The following is a 25,486-nucleotide window of genomic DNA, read 5'->3' on the forward strand; positions in this document are numbered from 1 at the left end:
AGAACAACCATGCCTGTTAACCTTTACTGGCATACACCAAGTAGCTGCACTAGGACCAGAATTGACGGCCATACACCTACCTAGAAAACCAAAATGATAATATATATTCAAATAGATTGTATATTTAAATAAAACAGGTATAATTTGTTTGCTCATTTAAACCTTCAGGCTGTACACACGCCAGTCTGTAAATCCATTGGGCCTCTTTGCGCAGAATGAGGTTGTCCCAGTCCCCTCCCCGTTTTGGAGGACGTACCAGTTCAATCGCCTGAAATTTTAAACATTCTGCCCTGCCTTGATGTTTTGCATGTACATGTTTGGATATGGGAGTATCTCTAAAATTTATAACATCTCCAACATGTTCTCTAATCCGGCGCCGAAACTGCCGCACAGTTTTGCCCACATAATTCAGTGGGCATGGACATGTTATTAAGTAGACCACCCCTGCTGTTTTGCAGTTCACAAAGTCTTGAATGTCATACTCGACCTTAGTGGTAACACTTTTGAATTTTTTCCCATTTTGGATAAAGTCACAAGCTCTTGAAAAGCATTTGAAAGAAGCCTTAAGAAGTTAATAGGCGCCTGTTTTTGGACTTGCATAATGACTGCAGTGTGGTATTTCTTGCAGACATAAGAATTGTGTAGTAGTAAATTCTGTGTGCAGGAAAAAAATTGATGATAGCAAGAAGAGAGAGGGTTGACACCGGACCAATTTATTATTTAATTCTGTTGCTTATAAAAGCATATATATATATATATATATATATATATAGCGGCAACATATTTTGCAGCTCTGTACAGATATTGTCATCACTTACACCAGTTTCTCTGCTCACAATGCCAATCCTCTTTGTCAAACATACTCATGCACACTAGGGAAAAATTCATAGGAATCCAATTAACTTATCAGTATGTTTTAGGAGTGTGGGAAGAAAATGGAATATTAGGAGGAAAATCACACTTATATTTGGTGCGTGTGGTCGGCGCTGCAGCACTTGAGTCCAATGATTTGCATGGTGTGCATCCCCCCCCATCCACAAGCTTCTGATTGGCACCGTTCTCCCTATTACTGAGCATACAGAGAAATGTGTCAATCAGCAGTTGGAGGGCGGAGGGAGTGTGAATGTTACGCATATCATTCGACTGCAGGCCTGCAGCGCTCGGTGCGCTTGAAAATGTAAGATCTAAGTTCTCCCTTGCGTGTCTGTGCCCACTTTATGCTGCTTTTAGACAGGGCAACATAAAAATCTGACAGATCTGCTTTAAACTTAAAGCTTACCTGTTGTCATTTTTTTTTTTTTTTTTTGCATTAATCAGTAGTACCTAAAAATATATAAAAACTTATAATGGGGGAAAGTGCATCTTCCTCACTACTAGTAGCCTGTAGTCCAATTTTCCCTCACTGCAGTCTCTATGTGAATATTTGGAAATCTCCTTAGCCACTATGTCTTCAGTGACACAGTACTGGAGATACAACGAAGAGAATAGAGAAGGCAGCAGAGAGAGGATACGGCACTCATGCTGTGAAAGGGGAGGCGGAGCAAGGGAGACATCTGATTGGTCAGAGTACACAGCACAGCTCTCCCGCTACATACCAGGAAGAGCCCACCCACAGCTTTATGTACTGACCGTTACTCTTTAAATTCCAGTGATCATCATCCAGATTCATCGTGATAATAAAATCCAGTCTGAATTCACAGCATGGACTAACATCAGAAACACACAAGATTCACTAATTATTTTCTGCTGCAAACAGTACTCTTGTGCCTTTTGTGTTTAATAAATGGCACAGTAATAGGCCCTTGGAATTAAATATTGTTTGGCTCTGACATTAAGCCAAACATGTTTGGTTGCCATAAACCACTTGGCCTCATTCTTAAGCTTAGAACAAGATTTTCAGCTGTAGACATTTTCTTTTTGCCTAGAAAAAGCATGTTTATAAGGAGAAGTTAGAATTACTGTCTTTTAGCCACATTCAGGTTATTTTATATTATGGTGGTTCTTTAGTCTTGCCATACAGTTATAACTCAGCATCAAATAAATTGAATACAAGTCATTATCGGCAATTGCTTTGCGCAAATTACAAGGTTCTTTTGCATTTCTGTGAATGTTACATTTTTGTTTGATTGTTGCAGTTTTTTCTGTTCATAGTTTAAGCACTTTTCTTACATTAAATTATGGGAAGGCTAGATCAGGGGTATGTCAGAAACATTGCAAGCAGTTAATAAAAAAATAATTGTTGTATGGATACAACTAAATCCACTGTAACTAATAACCAGCTATTGTACCAAGGTCCCAAATTTCTATCTTGTTCATTTAATTAAATTATTTCAACAGGGCTGCTGACATTGCTTCTGAATTTAATCTTTTTAATCGTTACTTTCATTTTCTTTATTGACAGTGTTCCATGCCATGTGGTGTTGGGCAGAAGACACGTGATGTCAAATGTGTCAGTAACATAGGAGATGTGGTTGATGATGAAGAGTGCAATATGAAACTGCGGCCAAATGACATTGAGAACTGTGATATGGGTCCGTGTGCCAAGAGTTGGTTCCTTACAGAATGGAGTGACAGGGTAAGATATAAGCTGTATTAAAGGGTAGCTAAACTTTAAAAAAAACTTTTGACATGTCATAATGATATGTCAGAAGTTTGTATCGGTGGGGGTCCGAGCACTGAGACGCCTACTGATCGCTAAAACAAAGAGGCAGAAGCGCTTGGGTGATCACTGTGCCACTTTGTTTCTGATCGACTTTCCTCGTAATGCCGAGCAAGCGGTGTATGGATTCATAGACTTTCTTCTGAACCTGTAAACCGCTCACTGGGATTTCCAAGAAAGACCGATCAGAAACTAAGCGGCACAGCAATCACCCGAGCGCTTCTGCTACTTCGTTTTAGCGATTGGTGGGGGTCTCAGCGCTCAGACCCCCACCTACCAAAACGTCTGACATGTCACTATGACATGTCAAACGTTTTTTAAAAGTACTACAATGATACCCTTGACACTCATCATCAGTCTACAGGATTATGATGACAGCCAATAGATTGTGAATTGGACACAGATTGTAAACTTTTGTAGAACAACCTGGTGTTTGTTGATAGGCTGGTAGGAAAGCTGCATAAAAGAGTGTATCTCTTAAAATACTGTGTGAAAAGTATATACAGTGCAGTGATGCATATGAATAATTGTTTCAGAACATTAATGATAACATATGCTTTTTTTTACTTAAAATCATTGTAATTGTATAGTAAATTGGGGTGTTTATTTTAAAGGTAAAGTTGGTGTTCCATTACAAGTTTGTATATACATGACAATGTGGTCCATATTATCTAAGCCACATACTTTTCAGTGCAGTTTGACTCCAGCTACATGCAGCGCTTATAGACCTAGTTAGTCGGAAATATTTCTGTAGACTGTTTGGATGCCCACAATTGTAATGCAATGCTTTTCTCAGAAGGCAAATTTACAGTTTCAGACCATTACATAGAATTACTATTACAAATGGAAACTCAACAAAATATTTGCTTTTATATCTCCAGGAGAATTTACAGCTGATACTTTTCTCTAGTTTACACTAGATAATGTTCTATTCAGTTCAGCGCTGCTTTTATACTTGCAGATATGAAATGCAAATAATGCATCCCTCAGATATATTTTACATGCTTATTGTGACCATTCCACATTTTAAATGACTTTTTTAGTCTACCTCATCGGTATTAATGTCAGCTCTTGGTAAACAGCATATGCTGCATTGCGCTCCATAAGCAAATACTGGTGGTCGGAATAATTGCTTCCATCTTCTGTTCCAGTGCTCAGCCGAGTGCGGGGAGGGAGTGCGGACACGGTCAGTGGTTTGCATGTCCAATCACATCAGCAGTTTACCATTAGAAGGATGTGGAAATAATAAACCGCCAGACACGACAACCTGTGATAACGGTCCTTGTGAAGGCAAGGTTGAGTGGTTTACTGGAGCCTGGAGTCAGGTAAATCTCTTTACTACACACAGCTGAATTTCTGAATGACTGGAAATAAAGAAAGGACTTGTATAGCTGGCTAAATATTTACACTTTCAAGTGAAAAGCAGGACCCAATTCTCTGTACAATATTGCAAGTAATTATATAGAATTTACCTAAAATATGTTCATATGTTTCTTGTACAATAATAATAATAATAATAATAATAATAATAATAATAATAATAATAATAATCTAATGTTAACAATATTATAGAAATGAAGTCAGAACAAAGCTTATATACTTACCACTTATATTACATTACAGAAGATACATATATAATGGGTGGCATGGTGGTACAATACTTAGCTGTTTTATAATTTAATTGTATTTCCTTTTTAACACAATAATAAAATACATAATGGCCTAAATGGATGGCTTTGAAAATGGCCCTAAAAGGTCAGTCATCAAACTAGGGTAAATGACTTGCAAGCTATTTTAAGGCTGACTTAAATGTCAGACAAAAATATATTGGGTGTTTGCTACTATTAAAGGTATTGGAAATGATAATGAAATCTGAATATGGAGGTGGACCGCTTCACACAGTGAGTTCTGCTGTGCTTTTTTAGGCTCTGTTCACATCACCTCTGAGCCTCCCATTAGACGTATAGGCCAGGAGTGTTGCCCGATGTATACCTTTGACGGAAGGCTCTGACATATCCCAATGTACAGACATACAGTTGCATACGTTAACCATAGGCTCCCATGTTATAAAAAATAAAAAAAAATATATATATATATATATATATATATATATCGCGTGGTATACATTTTCTTGCAGGATGCCTCTGTATAGAAAACAGTAGTTGACTATGTTTTTCTATGCAGCGAAAAAAAGATGTACCAACATACACCAGCCAGATGTAGGCCAAAGAACACTCTTTTGGCCTCCATCGTGTGAATAGTGCCCTATGGATACATTTGGCATATATGCTGTGTGCTTTTCCCGATATATACACCAAAGATGCGCTTTAGTTTCTACATCATTACACGGAACCAGAGTCTCCACACTAAACTCACACAAAACAAACAGAGATGATAAACACTATGACAACATAATATTGGTTGAAATAGGCCGTACTGTTTATCATGGGTAACTGGCAATGAGAGTTTGGCAATGTATAAATATCAATTTTATTATCAATCAAATGAACTGTAACTAATAATAAATTATAAAATCAGTTGACCAGCCAAACTCCTAAACCACGTCCGCCAAGTAGGAACTGGGTGACTAAACCCCACTAATATGTTTCCGTGACAATATAGGGAGGGAGGGTGGGGCGCTGCTGCTTCCAGACACTGGGACGATCAAGAATCCCCCTGAAATCACTTCTATTTATAATGGGCGTAATTTCCTGCTGAAGCTTCAACTGCAATCAGAACACGGATTCCAGCTCTCGTGTAGGGTCTAGAATTTCCAGAAAAGCACAGCTGACCTGAAATGTCTCAATGTAAGAACCATTAACAAAAAGAGAGGGGAGAGATTAATTAGGGTCACAGCAGGGAAGGGGAAGTATACTCAGTGGCTGTCACCTGTATGTTACAACCAACACTTCAATGCAACGCCCCGGGATCCGAGATAAGTCAGATCCTGGCCGTTTAACGACTTAGATGTCTTGGTCCATAGCGGCCGCCTCCGTCAGCCCATCAGCCTCCTTACAACCTGATCGCAGGGTGCCGATGGTTGTAATAGCAGCCTGGGGGCACAATGAAGAACCCTAGGTATGCCATTGTTCTTCTCCTATTAAGCCCTTAATATGAGCCTGTAAAAAACACTATATACTGCAATACATAAGTATTGGGGTATATTGTGCAAATGATCCAATGATCGCTAGTTCAGGAACCCTAGGGGGACTAAGAACAAAAAGTTAAAAAATTGTTAAATAAAGGTTACAATACAAGATTATTTAACTCACACGGTGAACGTCGTAAAAAAAAAAAAAAGAGCCAGAATTGCTTTTTTTGGTTACCTCGTCTCCAACAAAAAAGTTGAATTGAAAGTGATCAAAAGGTTGTATGTATCCTAAAATGATAACAATTAAACTACAGCTCGTCCTGCAACAAGAGTCTTCATACCACTCAATCGACGTAAAAATAAAAAAGTTTCAAAACAAATTTTATTTTACAACAATTAGCTTTTTCTTTCTAAAAGCAGTAAAACACAAAAAAAATATACATTTGGTATTGCAGTAATCGTATTGACCCGCAGTATAAAGTGAACATATTGCTTTTACAATACGGTGAACATCGTAAAAACGAAACCCAAAAAACAATGGAGGAATCACAGTTTTTTTCCCATTTCACCCCACAAAGAATTTTATTTTCCAGTTTCCAAGTACGTTATATAGTACATGAAATGGTGGCGTGAAAAACGACAACTTGTCCATAAAAAACAGGCCCTCATACAGCTAAATCGACTGTAAAAAAAAAAAAAAAAGGAGAAAAAACAAACTGGTAAGTGGTAAGGGGTTAAAAAAAACACTACAATTTAGAGGCAAGTGTCTTTCTCACTATGAAATGTAAATAAAAATAAATAAATAAAAATGGCATGGCAATTTTTAGGTTAGTATTTTCCAAAAGTATTTATAAGCCAAAACCAAGACTGGAAAATAAACAGAAAGATTTGGACCCAATCCTGGTTTTGGCTTACAAATACTGGCCTAAGGCCGGTTTCACACAAGCATGTATGTAAACTTGCATAATGCGGATCAACAATACAGATATATTATGGATCAAATTTCATCAGTACGTGATCAGTATTGCATCAATATTACAGATCCTTAAAACTGAGTCTCTGTCTACTAGGGGAGAAGATTGAATTACATGAGACAGCCCTTTTGAAATACACATGCAATACTGATTATATACTAATGCAATACAAATTACTTATAGATTAATCCGTATTTTAAATACTGTCCTTAGACTGCAATGGGTCTTCTATTCGCAAAATTGATAAAAGTAGTGAATGCTCTGCCTTGTGTGTGGAGGCGCCCGGAGGTGAACCCTGGAATGGTAAGTAAATAGAGGGCTTTGGTCTGAGGTCTGAGGTTTTTTTGGTCTGGTCTGTGGTGTAAGTTTATATTTTTGTACTAAGCTGGTGTCTGAATTTTTATTTTTGGTCTGGTCTGGGGGCTAAAAAAAATTTGGGGTCGTGTCTGGGTTCTGAGTTAATTTAGGGGTCTGGTTCCTGAATTCATTTTGCGGTCTAGTCTGGTATTTGATGCCTTACATGCCCCCATCCTGCATTTTCTACTATGTGGCTGAGTGGTTCCCTTGACCCCTTGCTACGATGATCTGTTAGGTAATACTGGAGTTATAGTTTCACAAGAGATCTGATACCTGTTCTGTGAAACTACAACTCTCATTGTAGTCTGATGATGATTAATCATCAGGCCATGTTGGGAGTTCTACTTTCCCTGAAGTTGTGTTTTTTACATTGACTCGGCTGCCCTCACACTAACTTTTACATGGATCTGGTAAATGCTCAGGGAGGAACACTTTCTAGTTACGCCCCTGACGTTGCCTTTGAAAAGCGGACCGGCAGGTGACATTTTGTCTGTGTTGCAATTCTTCTTTTGCCGTCACCTATCTTAATACAAGAAATAAAGGATGTGTTCTCGGATTACTGTACTTATGGTTTTATTTTTTTATGTGCTATTCTTGAACCAAAATTGCCTGGAAACTATATGGGATGGCTACCACTAGAAACTATTTACCTTTGATCATTGTAAACTAGTGCTAACTTTATTGGTTGTACAGTTCTGTTTAGTCTCTTTTTTGGGTATCTTTGCTGCATACGGGTATATTCTGTTCACTGCTAATATTTTTATTTGCAGCCGTAACAGGTCAAGTTACTCTTTCTTTTTTTCAATAATCTATTAACATAGTTGTGTTTATTTTCATATCAAGACGGTGAAGTGCAGGGCATGTAGTCTAAATAGTTGTCCAAGAGACTAACTACAATGTAAAGATTTATAAGGGTTTTCTCCTTTTAAGGTGTTGAATAGTCTCAACTGTTTTATACAATATTCTTCAAAGCTGTCAAGGAGTTTTATAAGCCCATGTTTAGAACACGGGAGAAAATAGGGTTACATTGTTAAGAAGTACAAATGCTGTGGAAAATATATTACCTTACAAAATTTGAAGCCAACTCTGCTGTGACTTTGTTTTAATAAGGAGCAAAACAAAAGAAAAACCGTTAACATTAGCTTATTTTGCTTAGGGTACTAGGAGTATTTAGGTGACACATGAAGAATACGCAGTTTGGCTATATCTCAGCTTCCCTAAGGCGACCTTGTTAAGATAAAGCGAAATCTTTGTTTCTACTTTAAGGTTCTTTTATTCCTGTATAAAATATGCTTCTTCCAGTGGTAGAAGTGCATAAGCATAGAATCAGTCATGAAAGGTACACTATGTCTTCTTGGTAGGACTGTGGCTTGACCTTAGAAAATGCAGTTCTTAAAGCCAACATTCCACTGAGTTGGCTCAAAAGTGCCTGTTAATTAAGACTTTCATTACTATATCCATTTGGCACAAGAATGAGAGAGCTTGCAATATGTTATACTGATCTATTCTATTGTATCTTTGGACCGGAGCTCTCTATAGGTCATTTACGCTTTCTTTCTTGTACAGCTTAATGTTTCACTCAGCTGAGCAAAATAACAACGGTAGCAGGAGGCTCTTCTATGCTTGTTGCCTTTCAACATTGCGTCTATGTACTTGTTGGGTTCTAATCTACGCCTGTTGTAAAGTTATAAACCACCACTTCTTTTGCTTGGTAAATTATAACATACAGAGTTTTCAATGATATATAATCTATGACAGAGCTGGCAGAAGTTCAGCATTTTGCTTTAGTACTGTAATATAAAAGGAACCCGCAAACATGTAACAAGCCAGAGTCATATCTTTACCCGGGGCAAAGGTTCACTTTGTTGCTTTAGCCCCGTATTTAAATATCCTGGTCAAGGCAGAGTGGCTTGATGGCGCACAGGCACTCATCACCCAAGGGTCCATGTCATGCTAGCCCCACCATCTATGACCCTGTAACAAGTTAATATAGTTGACATGGATGCAGCCATGAGACTTTATAGTACTAGTGACCCAAACAAGAGTTTAGTGGATCCCGTCCTGAGAAATCCAGAAAGCTTTGGGAACGACTTTTCTGTTCTCATGGAACATTCTGATCTCAAGTACCACGGCCGTCTGCACAGATCCTAATAAACTCAGATGAAATTCTGAACTGTATTCATTTATTTATGGTGTAAGTTATTTTAGAAGAAAATAACCACCACATAGTGCAAAATATCAATATTGTATTAGCACAAAATAATTTGTACAAAAACAGCATTTTGATGACAGATGCTTTTTTAATAAAACCTTATTCCTGCCTTGTTCTTATTTATAACTGTGGTTAACTATGGAAGCGGCAGTTAAAAAGAAAGGTTGTTACTTAGTTTCTTAGTCTTGGTCTCCTAGGTTGCCTCTGAGAGCTCATAAATAATGTATTCAATGTGAAGACCCATTTGCTGTTGTGTAGTATTCTAAAAACAAAAAATACAGTGCAAGCTGTTATTCTTGTACTGCTGATATTATAAATACTTTATAGATCCAAGCACTGTAGGTTCTGCTGCTACTTCAATAGCATTATGACTTCCTGTGCCCGCATGAACTCTGGTCCTGCTTCAAAAAATAAATTAATATCTACAGGTATTAAAGTATCATTCTGAGCAGTTCTTTAGCATATGCATGGTACACAATTTACATTTCCTTATGTATTAACAGGAAGTTTATCTATATGTTTCTTTTAAGGACCGGCCTATTTTGTGCCTTCAGGAGCAAGTGTATTTTTAGATAGATAATGCCACAGTGCCCTCTGTAGATAATGCCGCAGTGCCCTCTGTAGATAGTGCCTCACACACATACCTCCTATAGATAGTGACACACACACATACCCCCTATAGATAGTGACACACACACACACACACCTCCCTGTAGATAGCTTCATTGTGGCTCCCTCTAGGAGTGGAATCCCCAGCTAGAGCGTTGCAGACGCTTAGGCCAGGAATTCCTCTGCTGGAGGAGCCCCTGACGTCACTGTCCATAGACAATCAGGGGCAACGCTAGTGCCGGAGTCCCATGCAGAGCGCTAATAGCACTTTTCCTGGGACTCCAGACCTGCTCCTGACATCACTGTCCATATATGGACAGTGATGTCAGGGGCCAACCTAGAACCGGAGTCCCGGGCCGAGTGCTACTAGCACTCTGCCTGGGACTCCATCTCTGCTCCTAACATCACTGTCCATATATAGACAGTGATGTCAGGAGCTTTCCCAGCCAGAGTCCCGTAGCAGAGTCGCTTCTATCACTCTGACTGGCACTCCAGCTCTGCTCCTGACATCACTGTCGATATAAAGAAAGTGATGTCAGGAGCTTCTCCAGCTGGAGACCCGGAGCAGATTTGCTTCTAGCACTCTGACTGGGACTCCAGCTTTGCTCCTGACATCACTGTCCATATATGAACAGTGATGTAAGGGGCTTCCTCAGAGCAGGAGCCCCGGAGCAGAGCGCTAGTGTGTTCACATCAGCGATGACTTTCCATTGAGGGGTTCCATCAGAGGTTTCCATCGGGGGAACCCCTCAACGGAAAGGCAAACAAAAACCTTAGCTTCTGTTTGCGTCACCATTGACCTTAATGGTGACGGAAAATTTGCTAACTGCGCTATTGATTCCATCAAAACAAAAGAACCCTGTCACAACAGTGACAAACGAAAACCATTAGCAATGTTTCCGTTACCATTGAGATCAATGGTGATGAAAACGGAAGCTAAGGTTTCCGTTTGCCTTTCCATTGAGGGTTTCCCCCAAAAGAAACCCCTGATGGAACCCCTCAACGGAAAGAACACTGATGTGAACAGGCCCTAAGCTCTGCTATGGGACGTGATGAAGAAGTGCCGGTGCACTCCTTCGGCCTGCTCTCTCCTCTCCTGAAGTAGCTATGTTTGCCCCCCTGGCGTAGAGGGTCCATCTTCTCCAGGATACTGAGACCCTGCAGCCATTCTCCCTGGTCAGATGCCTTCAGTCAGAGCTGCTTTCATTGTGTCTGGCTCTCAATGCTCCCTACTGAGTGTTAGGAGCCTATTTGTGGAACTATTCTTCCTCACCAGTGCTATCAGCATCCTGGCATAGGTGGCACGATGTGTTAGGCCTGTTACCTACAAGAGTGAATGGGGGAGCAGGAAAGAGGGCTCTGATGGCTTCTTGCTCCACCACAGTCTTGAACTGTATTCGCATCCAGAGGACGTAGACACAGTTGCAAATGGTGCCGCAGCCAGAAGCCTGGTGCGTGTGCACCTTTCGCCCAATGATAAAAGCGACCCTGCTGGGCGCCAGGAGCTACCTTTTTAGAGTGCCCTGGCGCACCCTGGCAGCCAAGAAAGTGACAGGGTGGTGCCCTCTCGCTCACCTGACTCCACTGCACCCCTGCTTTAGTGAAAATGAGAGGGAAAAAATGTTGAATCTCAATTATTCAGTCATCGTTTAATGTGTGTGCCTTTTACTGTTAACTTTTGAAATGTCTTTCCTAATTCCTGCCTAATGCCAATTAGAAGTGTCAACAAGGGGGGGTCTTAAAAAGCTCTATTTGGGAAAAAAGACAAGCCATCATTACTCTAATAAATACAAATTAGTCAGTATGGAAAATAGAAAGAACTTTTAAAACTTCTTCAAGTGCAGCGGCAAAAAACATTAGTTGTTATGAAGAAACAGGTTCTAATTATGATCTCCACAAGTAATGCAGACCAAGATCTTCCTCTACTGCACAGAACAAGTATATTTTAGTCACCAGCCTCAGACATCATAAATTAAGATCCATTCGCATTTGAGTCTATTTGACTCTAATCTAAAGGGTTTGAAAATCTCAGCATCATTTGTTCAGAGGGGACTATGTGAATCAGGCCTCCATGATAAAAACTGCTGCAAGAAAATCCCTACTGATGGAGAAAAATAAGAAAAAGAGATTTACATTGACCAAGAAACACAGGTGGTGGACAACAGACCAGTGGAAATCTGTCTTCATCTGCCTGATGAGTCCAAATTTGAGAATTTTGTCTCTAACTGCGTGCCTTTGTTAGAAGGTAAACGGATGTTGTCTGAATGGTGTGATGGTGTGGGGACACTTTGCCGGTTACACTGTTGGTGATTTGTCTGAAATTGAAGATACATTTAACCAGCAGGACTATCACATCATTCTGCAGCAACATCAGATTTCATCTGGTTTGATCTTTGTTGAGCCATCGTTTGTTTTTAAACAGGACAGTTGCCTAAAACACACCTCCTGACTGTGTAGGAGCTACTTGACAAAAAAGCAGAGCGATGGAGTGCTGTGTCAGATGACCAGGCCTCCACAGTCCCCGATAGAGATTGTTTAGGATGAGTTGTACTGGAGAGTCAAGGCAAAGCAGCCGAGAAGTATTTAGCATCCACGGGAGATCCTTCAAGACTGTTGGAAAAGCTGGTGGCTACCTCCATGAAGTTGGTTGAGAAAATGTGGCGCTGTGGCTACTTTAAGAATCTAACATATAATACATTACCTTTTAGTTCCATTTGTATTACTTCATATTTCAATGACTATTATTATTCTAAAATGTGTAAAAAGGACAAATAAAGAAAGCCGCTTCTGTGAGTAGGTGTTTCCAAAAATTTGACTGGTGCTACATATATTTATCTTTATACCGTTATAGTACTATCATATTCTACAGCTCTGCACATGAATTGAAATCACTCACTTCAGGCCCTGCTAGCATACTGTAAAGCCAATTTAATAGAAAGTATGTTAACCCTTTTCTTTCCATATTACAAAAATTCTTCTACTAAAAAAATTCTTCTTCAGTAATAAAAGTGACTATTCAGGCTTCATTGCACTTAGTACACATCAATCAAATCATTTGCATTTAGTCCCGTTGATCTTAAAAGACTATTAAGATAATTGAAATGATATAAAATAACTGCTGCTTGTGTTGAGGTTTGAATATGTTTGTCTTTGTTTATACCATGAAATATTAATGAAATTTTATTGCACTCTAAGGTCTTCCATTATCAAATCCATTACATTATATGTCCTATGAAACTCTATGATGTGCGTAGGTAAAATATGAGCTTGTAAAAACCCAACAGATGCCAAATTAACATTCCATACTTTGCTGACTTGAATTAAAGGATCCCTTTATTTTTATATTTATATATTTTTGCACTTTATGTCCAAATATTTTACTAGCCAGATTTCTAATAAATCTTCCAATGAATTTTTAAAGGGGCCTCTGAAAATTAAGAGCTGTAATCTGATTGGGTGCTATTCGCAGACATGCCAACTTGAATTGTTAATTAGTTTTGTCACTATGTAATGTCTGGTATTGTCTGTACATGTTTCCTCTGATTTGTAAAGTGCTACGGAATATGTTGGAGCTATATAAATAAAGATTATTATTATCAGGGAGATTCTGAAAGCGTGATATGAAGCACAGCGCAAAACTTTTTATTGTATGCCCTGCCCATTTATATAGGACATGCCCCTAATCTACTTTATATGAATCACCAATAGTGCATATGACCTCTCTTCCTCACACCCCAAATTAAATACAGACACCAGACCAAACCCACTAAACTAATACAGACACCAGATCAGACCAACTATACAAATACAGACCCCAGATGAGACTCATTGAAAAAATAACGACCATAGATCCAGACCACCTAAAAACAGAACCCAGAACAACTCCCCTAAATAGAGAACAGACCTCCTAAATACCGACCCCCTAATAAATACTGACCCCCAGACCAAACCCCCAAAATACAGACCCCGGACGCACTAAATCAGTCCTTTTCAAACTGTGAGGCAGTCCTCATTAATGAGCTGCCCTCTAATTGTTGGTGAGGTGCAGGTCGAGAGGCAGAAGTAATTATATGCTGCACATGGCTTTCTATAGTTGCACCAATCTCTGGTTTAGCAACATACAGTAACTGACTCCTCTTGCGCTACTACACCGCGTTCCGAATTATTATGCAAATGTTATTTTTTGCTGATTTTCCTAAATAGTCGATGCAAATTACAGTCAGTATAATCTTCAAGCCATCAACCGTTGGAGTATAATGCGAGTTTTATTGAACAAATCTTCTAATGATAACAGATTTTTTTTTTAGAAGTAAAAAACTCAAAATGCACTGCTTCAAATTTTTATGCACAACAGAGATCAAAATTTTTTAAAGGTTATAAAGAGAACTAAAATGGTAATTTGTTGAATTTGCAGCTTCAGGAGGTCATATTTACAGAAATCAAAAGCTCTTTCAATCCAAAAAAACTTAACAGGCAAAGTTACATGTTAACATAGGACCCCTTCTTTGATATTATCTTCACAATTCTTGCATCCATTGAATTTGTGAGTATTTGGACAGTTTCTGCTTGAATATCTTTGCAGGATGTCAGAATAACCTCCCAGAGCTTCTGTTTTTTTGTGAACTGCCTCCCACCCTCAGATATTTTGCTTGAGGATGCTCCAAAGGTTCTCAATAGGGTTGAGGTTAGGGGAACATGGGGGCCACACCATGAGTTTCTCTCCTTTTATGCCCATAGCAGCCAATTACACAGAGGTATTCTTTGCAGCATGAGATGGTGGATTGTCATGCATGAAGATGATTATGCTACGGAAGGCACGGTTCTTCTTTTTGTACCACAGAAGAAAGTGGTCAGTCATAAACTCTACGCACTTTTCAGAGGTCATTTTCACACCGTCAGGGACCCTAAAGGGGCCTACCAGCTCTCTCCCCATGATTCCAGCACAAAACATGACTCCGCCACCTCCTTGCTAATGTCGCAGCCTTATTGGGACATGGTGGCCATTCACCAACCATCCACTACTCCAATCATCTGGACCATCCAGGGTTGCACGGCACTCCTCAGTAAACAACACGGTTTGAAAATTAGTCTTCATGTATTTCTGAGCCCACTGCAACCGTTTCTGCTTGTGAGCATTGTTTAGGGGTGGCCGAATAATAGCTTTATGCACACTTGCAAACCTCTGGAGGATCCTACACCTTGAGGTTTGCGGGACTCCAGAGGCACCAGCGGCTTCAAATACCTGTTTGCTGCTTTGCAATGGCATTTTAGCAGCTGCTCTCCTAATCCTATTAATTTGTCTGGCAGAAAACTTCCTCATTATGCCTTTATCTGAACAAACCCGTCTGTGCTCTGAATCAGCCACAAATCTTTTCACAGTACGATGATCAAGCTTAAGTTTTCTTGAAATATCCAATGTTTTCATACCTTGTCCAAGGTATTGCCCTATTTCAAGCTTTTCGGCAGCAGAGAGATCCTTTTTCTTTCCTATATTGCTTGAAACCTGTGGCCTGCTTAATAATTTGGAACGTCCTTCTTAAGTAGTTTCCTTTCATTGGGCACACCTGGCAAACTAATTATCACAGGTGTCTGAGATTGATTACAATGATCCAAAGAGCCCTAAGACACAATACCATCCATGAGTTTAATTGAAAAACTAATACTTAAATGTTTATGACACTTAAATCCAATGTGCATAATAATTTGGAACACAGTGTATTAATGTTCTACTAGGCTCAGGAGACAAATTTGTAACATTTTTGCCATGGACTACGACCAATGGTGAGGTCCAGGGATCACCATATTCTGGCTGGTAAGGCCCCAGTAGACAAAAATGAGAATCTATGGCCAAAATAAATCCAGATCTCATACCTGACTTGCAGACACACCCCTTTTTTTGTTTGTTACATTATTTGTTTTATTCCATGAAGGTATAACTTTATTTCCAATTTTATTTTACAGTTATAATGTATTAGCATACTCCTTTATACTAGTACATGACAATGTCATTTTGACAGAGGCTTCTGTTAGGGCGACACATAGTTTCTGGTGATGCGATCGAAGAGGAGAGTCCGCTTTGATCATGCCGCGGTCACGGACCTCGGCATTCAAAGGGTTAAAAAGCTGTGTTCGGAATTTTTTTCTGATCCCAGCTGTACTCTAAATACTTCTCTACGTACAGGAGCTGTGAGTTACAGTTCCGGGTTAGAGGATGAGCGATCACAGGAGCACTCATCAGCCTTTTCTAAAGTGACGCAAAAAGACATCGCTGTAGACTGGGGACCCAAACCGCCTGCTGTCAAAAGACAGTGGGTGGTCGTAAAGGCTTTAAAGAGGGTGCTGTAGTCAGGAGACAACTCCGGGGTGACAACTTATGAAGATCTCCCATTTTTCCGGCAGTCTCCCGGATATTCAAAGACAGTTGGCAAGAATTGCTAGCAGCAATTCCTCTACCTTGAACTAGTTTTAAGAAATCTCCCCCACTGATTGATCCTGATGATTCAAAGAAGCAACGGTACTCAAACAGATCCTCCAGCATTTTGTAAAATGTCCTTGAAATTAACCAACCATTTTTTTTCTGAAGAAGGGAAAATATCTCACTGAATGCTTTCACACAAGCGTGTTTTTTTCTGTCTGTAATACGGAGCTTATATTAATATATAAGGCCATTCACATAGGCGTATAAAATACAAGTGTATTTTAAAAATGGAGCATGAACTACTCGTATCCGTTTTTGCCAATAACAAATGCCCTATGACGTCTAGGGAAAGTGCTTTAAAATACGGATGCATCAATATTTGATTTGTATGTGATCCGTATTGCATCAGTACTGTATCAGTGTATCAAAGGGGCTGTCGTATAATTCAATACTGGTGACATACTGATGCAATGTCATCTAGAACACGTCCGTATTACAAAGGTTTGCAAATACGCTCGTGTAAAACAGGGCTTTGTGTTGGCAAGACATTTTCCTGTGTGTGTATTGCTTTTATTTCCTGGTTCAATTGTTTAATCAAGTATTAGTATGTGCAATGTTAATTTCTAATTTACTATAATTAGGCTATTCACTTAGAATCCTTTGCGACATATGCAAAATGTTGTTGGGAAATGCTACAGAATAATTATTCAAACCCCTGACAATGAAAAAAATAAATAAGTGGAGAGTCTGGATAAAATGGAGACATTTATTTATTGATTTGATGAAGCAAAATTGACTACAAAAGTCAGCAGTTTTAGGCATTTTATTGTCTGTCAGACGAAAACAGAAATTGATAATATCACAGTATATGTTGTTTCTATCCCAAAACCTAAAACTCAACTGCTCGACCTTTCCACCGCCACATGTTGACTAACTAAGTAGCATAGCCATTCTTTTAAACAGCCCTACTTTAATACTTTAATATACTTTCCTAAGTTGGCCCTTAGGAAGGCTTTTAATGTGGAGAGGGCTATAAGAGGCATTGACATGGCATACAAACTGTAACACAGTGCTTCTTATTGCTGGGATTGGACCAAAATAGATATATAGCAAGAGGCCGGGCAGAACTTCCTGTTGTTAACAATTCGAATGTATCAGCGTCACTTAGCAACAGATCTGTGAAATACAAATACATATGTATGGTATCCGTATGCGGTCTGTATTTTTTTTTTTGCACCCCATTGACTTCAATGGGCAAGTCTCCACTGCATACTGTACCCGGATAAAGCATATTGTGATTTTGTTTTGCACGTGGGCCATGTTTTCGTGTGAAAAAAACCTTTGTGTGAATTCTGACATTGAGTACGATGGATCTGCATGCAGTCCATTGTGGACTAGGACAGCGCATGGACCGAAAAAAACAGTAGAGTGAAGGAGCCCTAAGGCTGCTTTTGCACTAACGGATTTTTCATCAGTATTCCCCGTTTTTTCTGTCTGTAATGTTAATCAATGAGGCTGTTCACATGGGCGTATAAGATATGCATATGTTTTAAAAAACACAGCATGCACTACTTTCATTCGTTTTGTGGCTGGAAAATGCCCATAGAAATCTATAGACAGTGATTAAAATACAGATGCATCCGTATTAGGCCCGTATGTGATTTATATTGCATTCGTATGTTTTCGGTATCGTAACGTTTTTCCACAGGGGCTGTCTTAGGCTCTGTTCAGATCTGCGCCTGAGACAAGCTGCGTTATTTTGTCCGGCAAAATTATGGAAACCATGATGGTACTTTTGGGCACCGTTGGTTTCCGTCATGCAACACTTCTAGTGCTTCCGATTTTCCATCCACTGACGGAACAGAACAGCTAGCCCAGAAATGAACATAGCCTATGTAGTTCACTTGTCTCCCTAGCGGACTGCCTAGTTGACTGTCGATCTGTAATACTGATGCAATACGGATTACATACTTTTGCAATTTCACCTATAAAACATCCGTCTTACTAACATTTACAATTATGCTGTGGGAAATAGGCCTTCAATTGCATACTCATTTCACAAAATTACTTGCGGATCTCTGTTTAAATGTTTTATCAAAGATATTATTTCTGCATATGTCATGATGACATTGTTCTTAAACTAGATACCCATCCTGGACTAGTAAACCATTTCAATATATCATAGACTGCCCTTTCTGCTGCCAATTCCATAGTGTATTGTTTAATTGACTATATATCTATATCTTCCATAGTGCTCTGTTGAATGTGGAAGCGGAACCCAGCAGAGAGATGTAATTTGCATCCGCAAAACACCTGAAGGTTTCACAGTGGTGAAGCCACAAGACTGTTCATATCTGGAGCGACCTCCTAATCAGCAGTCCTGCCACCTCAAATCCTGTGGCGCTAAATGGTTCTTTACGGATTGGAGTGCGGTAGGTTTTTATTAACACACATGCTTATATATTATTTTTTCTACCTACAGTAGTGGATTTTTTAAAATGTTACTGGAGATGGAGGAACCATTTTATTTTCATTTCATCCAATTTTTTTTTATAGACAACGTTAATTTTTGCGCTGGTGGTGTACAAGCATAAATGCATATACGGTACAGTCATGCAAAAAAGTAAGGACCCTCATGTAAAGTTTTTTTTTAAAATTTAACATTTGTAGAAATATCAATATTCAATCCTCATTTAAATAGTATTTAAAGATAAAGGTGATACAATTGAACAAAAAACAAATTGACTGCAATAATTTATTAAAGAAAAAATTCACAGATATGGCAAATTAAGCATCTAATATCCGGTATTGTCCCCTTTTGTCAACAACCCCAGCAGATATTTCTCATATTTGTTTTGCAGTCCATGACGACAAATTTTAGGATTTTTTTTCTGCTCCATTGAGAGTATCTCAGCTGAGCGATTTAAGGGATTACTTGCATGCACAGCCAGCTTCAGTTCCCCACACAACATCTTAGACTTCGATTTGGCCATTTAAGAACCCTCTAATTTTCAGCCATTCTTTGTTAAATGGTATGTTTAGGGTCATTGTCATGTTGCAAGTTTACAAGGGCAAACCAGACTAAAATAAGGTTTAAGATCTTCTTCACTTGAAGATGATCTTCTGGACAGTGGAATAAATGATGTCCAGTTGTTTGGTATTTTTAAATCCCTTTCCAAACTCATAAGCATCTATAAACTTTTCTGCTCACAAACATAATACATTGCAATGTTAATATTGTGCAATTTATTTTGCCTGTTGGTATTACTGTTAGCGTTACTGTCAGGGTCTCTAAAGCATATAGCCATGGCTGGGCTGGGGGGCTTTGTTAGACACCTCGCTTCCAATTGCAACCCCTTCCTCTGGCATAGTGGGCTGGCCAGAGGGAACCCCCTATCTCTGTCTAACCATCTACAGTCTGATGTTGCTATTGACCATGGTATCTAAGGGGTTAAAGGTTAGGGATCAGATTTATCTCCAATCCAGGCTGTTTCAGCGGTATGTCAGCTGTATACCACTGATGATGCTGCGGGCACAACTCCTGTGAACAATCATTCTCAATGTAACAAAAATCCCAGCATGCATCAGTTTGAAAGCAGTTACAACATACAGCCACTACGACCATTCTAGTATAATTCTATATAACTTGACAGACTGTAACAAAAAAAGTCTCCATATAACCAAATATTACCAGTGTGTTCTGGTATGTTTCCTTATAAACATTATGCCTGATACGGTCTGAATATGGTCAGTACGGTATTTAGAAATGTATTTTACCATATAACATATTTACCTCCCTTCCCCAGTGTTTCTTAGGCTTCTTAAGCTATGGAAATATAATTTATATAATTTGAAATAAATTTCTGATCCTCTAATATTTAGTGCTCTAAGTCTTGTGAAGGAGGTTTTCGGGTTCGTGAAGTTCGGTGCTTGGCGGATGACATGTCACACAGTGATAAATGTGAAGCGGACCTTAAACCAGAGGACACTGAAACATGCAACACTCAAGAATGCATTCCAGAAATAGGTAATTATATCACTATCATATTTTCATTTTTAGGATATGAGTTAAACACTAATGAAAGTAATTTAAAATAAAAATTCCAGCTACTTTAAACGGCAATACAATTTTTATGTAAGTATGTTTTTCAAATGACAGGCTTTTGTCAATGGCATGCTACACAATTAGGGTATGTTCACACGGCCTATTTTCAGACGTAATTCGGGCGTTTTACGCCTCGAATTATGCCTGAAAAGACGGCTCCATTACGCCTGCAAACATCTGCCCATTGCTTGCAATGGGTTTTACGATGTTCTGTTCAGACGAGGTGTAATGTTATGCGTCGCTGTCAAAAGACGGCGCGTATAAAGACGCCTTCGTCAAAGATGTGCATGTCACTTCTTTGGACGTTTTTGGAGCCGTTTTTCATTGACTCCATTGAAAAACAGCTCCAATTATGTCCGTAATGGACACCGCGAAAAACGCGAGTACTTGCAAAAACGTCTGAAATTCAAGAGCTGTTTTCGCCTGAAAACAACTCGGTCATTTCAGACGTAAGAAGACAGCCCTACAGTGCCGTACCCTAGGCTGTTCTCTTGCTCCTTTATTAGTCCTCCCCTGAGGTTAATAGAGTAGCATGGTTATGAATAGAATTCAAACGCGAATAGAAAAATAATTTATAATGAGTCATTTATCAGCTGATCGTGTAGTTTATGCATCAATAAATATCATTGTCGACAACACATCTCCCTGTGTAAACAGGGAGACATGCTGCCGACATGATGCAAGTGCATGGGGACGAGTGATCGTAGTAACGTGCTCGTCCCCATACTAGCTCCTTGTGAAAGAAGGAAACGTTCACCGATCAACGAGCTGCCTCATTGATCGGCACTCGTTTTTACAGTTAATATTGGCCTGTGTAAAAGGACCCATAGTTTATTATTGTACATATCACTGTAAAATATCTATGGCCTGACATCATAATTCAATATTTTATATTTTTCTGTTAAGCATACCATGTACAATTGTGGTTTGCCACTTCTTAGGCTCTGTTCACACTTACGTCTTGGCTTCTTTTTTATAATGGAGCCATGGCAGAAATGAAGGATCCAACCTTAAAAATGGATCACAATGAATCCCACTGACTTATAATGTATTCCATCACATTTCCATGGGAGTCTAGTATTTTTGATGGCAAGAATACTGCTGCAGGCTAAGTTATTATTGCTGCCAAAAATACCAGAACGTGTGATGGAAAACAGAATGGGAACAAAGCCTCATTTTGTCGTACGGGTGAGGCATATGTTTTGTTTTTTTCAATTAAAAAATGTATGCTTAATATCAGGGGCGTAACTAGGAAAGACTGGGCCCCATAGCAAACTTTTGACTGGGGCCCCCCCTCAGCTGTCACACAACCGACCCTTGTAAATAGTGCCTTTTTTACAGCCCCCCCTGTAGATAACACCATACAGCCCCCTCTGTAGATAATGCCATACAGCCCCCCATGTAGATAATGCCATACAGCCCCCTCTGTAGATAACGCCATACAGCCCCCTCTGTAGAGAACGCCATACAGAGTCCTCCCTGTAGATAACGCCATACAGAGTCCCCCCTGTAGATAACACTATACAGCCCCCCCTGTAGATAATGCCATACAGCCCCCTCTGTAGATAACGGCATACAGCCCCCTGTAAATAACGCCATACAGCCCCCTCTGTAGATAACGCCATACAGCCCTCTCTGTAGAGAACGCCATACAGAGTCCCCCCTGTAGATAACGCTATACAGCCCCCCTGTAGATAACGCCATACAGCCCTCTCTGTAGAGAACGCCATACAGAGTCCCCCCTGTAGATAACGCCATACAGGGTCCCCCCTGTAGATAACGCCATACAGAGTCCCCCCTGTAGGTAACGCCATACAGCCCCCTGTAGGTAACGCCATACAGCCCCCCCTGTAGGTAACGCTATACAGCCCCCCCTGTAGGTAACGCTATACAGCCCCCCTGTAGGTAACGCTATACAGCCCCCCTGTAGGTAACGCCATACAGCCCCCCCTGTAGGTAACGCTATACAGCCCCCCTGTAGGTAACACCATACAGCCCCCCCTGTATGTAACGCCATGCAGCCCCAACCCCCCAAAAAAATCAGACCTACAGTGTGTCCTACAAAAGACATGTATCCCCTATCCACAGGATAGGGGATACATGTGTGATCGCTGGCAGCGATAGGGAGAACGGGGGACCGAAAGTCCCCTGAAGTTCTCCATGACTAACCTTTGACTTCTGGCGTTTGCGCAGCTCAATAAAAATGAAAGGAGCGCTGGTCACGCATGCGCACAAGTGCGACCGGCGCTCCATTCATTTCTACGGAGCTGCCGACACAGACCCCGGAAGTCAGAGGTTTGTGATGGAGAACTTCAGGGGACTTTCAGTCCCCCGTTCTCCCTATCAATGCAAGTGATCACACATGTATCCCCTATCCTGTGGATAGGGGCTACATGTCTTTTGTTTAATGGCAGAGAGGGGAGATGCCTCCCTGCTCTGCCGTAGTGTTCAGTGGCGTCGCGCTGTAGCAGCCATAGCGGCTGCTAGCGGAGCCTCCGGCCATGGTGGGAGCCCGTGCCAGCGGGCGACACGGGCCCCCTCATGCCGCGGGCCCCGTAGCAGCCGCTACGGCTGCTACAGCGGTAGTTACGCCACTGCTTAATATGCAAACGGTATGTACCAGAAACAAGTGCAAAAAAATAAAAAAAAATAATATGTAACTGTATGGAATTTGTGTTTCACTGAAAAAAAAAAAAAAAAAAAAGAAGTCTATATACCTTTTTTTGCATAATTGAATAGCATTGAAGCTTAACTATGGGTCCATCACAGTATATATTTGGATACATTTGTTTGGTATTAAAATGTGCCCTTCTGACATAGCCAATAAGCTTGTGAAAGTGGCATTGCACTCATCATGCCTAAACCAGTACTTACTGGTGAGGCGCCCCCTCCTAGTTGTTGGTGAGGCAGAGTCTGATTTGACAGACAGAATTATATTTTGCTCAGGCCTTTCTATGGTTGAACCAATCTCTGGTTTATCTGACTCTTTTTGTGTTCATTTTAATGTTCTACGGAGTTCAGGAGACAAATTTTAAGATAGATTGTTGTAATTTTTGAAACTTTTGCCTTGAATCACGACCGATGGAGAGGCCCAGGCTTAACCAGGTTCCGGCCGGTTAAGCCCCAGTGAAAAAAGGCTGAGAAGTCGCACCTCAAACCACTATAAAGTTTACTTTTAAAAAAAAGGTCTACATGTCAATAAAGATACAATAAAAACTGTTGTGTCGCCTAAAACTATTGCCTCTAAGATTTTCTTCTTTTCTTTTCCAACAGATGAGCAATGCAAAGATAAATACTACAACTGCAATGTGGTGGTACAGGCCAGGCTTTGTGTATACACCTATTATAAAACGGCTTGTTGTGCTTCCTGTGTGAAAGCCGCCAGTAGGCAATCAGGATTCCTAGGACGAAGATAACAACTACTGAATCTTTTATCCAAGACGAGGCAGCAGCAAAACAGTGACAATTATTGATCTGACTTCCTTGCCTCTGGTTATACAGTACAAACTTCTCATTTTATGCCACATGGGACTTCATTACCAGCGACATAGCTCTTTAAATTGCCACAATTGTTATAGGAATGTTTGACTTCTTTTTTAATAATATGAGCTGAGAATTTTTCACACTATTTTAAACTTGACTTTGTGCACACTGTTGGAGGAATACAATACCCATTCTTCACCAATTAGAAGAGCCAAATAAAGAGGCACAGATTTGGCATCTATTTTTTTACTTGGATTAATTGTGGGTATTTTGTGTTCTGTAAATAATCAAGAAATTGTTGTAGTTTAATTAGATTGGGATGTTGGATTAAAAATCTTGTAAATAATGATTTTATATATAAAATGGAAATGCTGCAGTCTTGTGGCTCCTGTTAGTATGATAGAATATGGTGTGGTATAATGATGTTGGGTTATGGTAAATGTTTTATAATTTGTCAAGAACAAATCGGGGGTCAAAGTTTGTATTCGAGGAAGCTGCTCATTTAAGTGCATTGTAACTATTGTATGAACCTACAGTAGAAAATATATCTACCAAACTTACATTTCTTTAGAAAAATCTCACATCTGTCCAGTTGCCGTCCCTATACATGTGCACTGTATATACAGGTCCTGAAAAACAAGCAGTACCCTGTTCCTTCGATATTTGTTTTCAAACTTGCAATAAGGATCCCTTATTTTAGGAGGGATGAAAAGCATTATGAATTGCAGGCCAAGTCTCATCACACTGACGTCCTGTAGTATATGAACTAATGTTAGACAATATTACCAGTGACTTGTAGCTTTTGAACAGCCTTCATGAAAACTATAACTACAATTTTTACTGTGGTTAACTATATTTGTCAGGTCTGAAATTACAATCTACTAAAATTTCATTAACGTGTTTACTTCTCGCATGAAAACTATATGTGCATACAATTTTTTTGTATTTATCTTGAAATGTTTGCCCTTTATATTGAAATGATGACAGTTCTTTTTGACAAAAATTAAAGAGGTTGTATGAGATCAGAATAAAGAAGTATTTTTTTATTCAGAAACAGCGCCACATCTGTCCATGGGTTGCGTTTGATATTGATATTTAGCCCTATTTAAGTAAATACTGCAATACCAGACACAGCCCATGCACACGAGTGGCACTGTTTCTGAAAAAAGAGGAGACACTTTTTTTTATTTTTTACAACACTTTAATTATGCTCCTGGACCTGTAATCTTATTAATGCAGAACTTAGTCCAATATAAAAAATGAAACTCAAAGTCTATGGATGATTTCATTAAAGACCAGTTGTATTGACTAACTCAAATGAAAAATAATATTTGTTTGTATGATGATTTTGACAAGAACAACTAGAGATTTTTTCTTACAGCTATGTTTTCACAGACATGGAGTGCATCTTGATCTCTCAGGCTGTTTTGGGGTTCCACACATTGTTAAAGAGTTTCATATGGGAGCAGAGGTATAGATAGCGGGGGAGCAGGGGGCGGTGGCAGTCCATCGGGGAGCCAGTAAATCTCTAGGTGGTCTCCTGCTCCTTGTAGCCCACAGGCGCTGCCCAGAGCGGCA

The 25,486-nt window shown here is 39.7% G+C and overlaps 1 protein-coding gene across 3 annotated transcripts in view; it reads left to right on the top strand.

The window, feature by feature from the left end:
* Positions 1-25,151, top strand: part of THSD4 (thrombospondin type 1 domain containing 4) — a 684,213-nt gene extending 659,062 nt beyond the window's left edge. For all 3 annotated transcript variants that reach the window (XM_075857920.1, XM_075857921.1, XM_075857922.1), the window contains 5 exons: positions 2,402-2,575; positions 3,811-3,984; positions 18,573-18,752; positions 20,203-20,347; positions 23,699-25,151. In XM_075857920.1, coding sequence (XP_075714035.1) covers positions 2,402-2,575; positions 3,811-3,984; positions 18,573-18,752; positions 20,203-20,347; positions 23,699-23,841 — 816 coding nt within the window. In that variant the 3' untranslated portion in view covers positions 23,842-25,151. The remainder of the gene's footprint in view (positions 1-2,401; positions 2,576-3,810; positions 3,985-18,572; positions 18,753-20,202; positions 20,348-23,698) is intronic.
* Positions 25,152-25,486: the final 335 nt, after the last annotated feature.

Source organism: Rhinoderma darwinii, chromosome 3 (assembly GCF_050947455.1).
Source record: "Rhinoderma darwinii isolate aRhiDar2 chromosome 3, aRhiDar2.hap1, whole genome shotgun sequence".
Taxonomy (NCBI): Eukaryota; Metazoa; Chordata; class Amphibia; order Anura; family Rhinodermatidae; genus Rhinoderma; species Rhinoderma darwinii.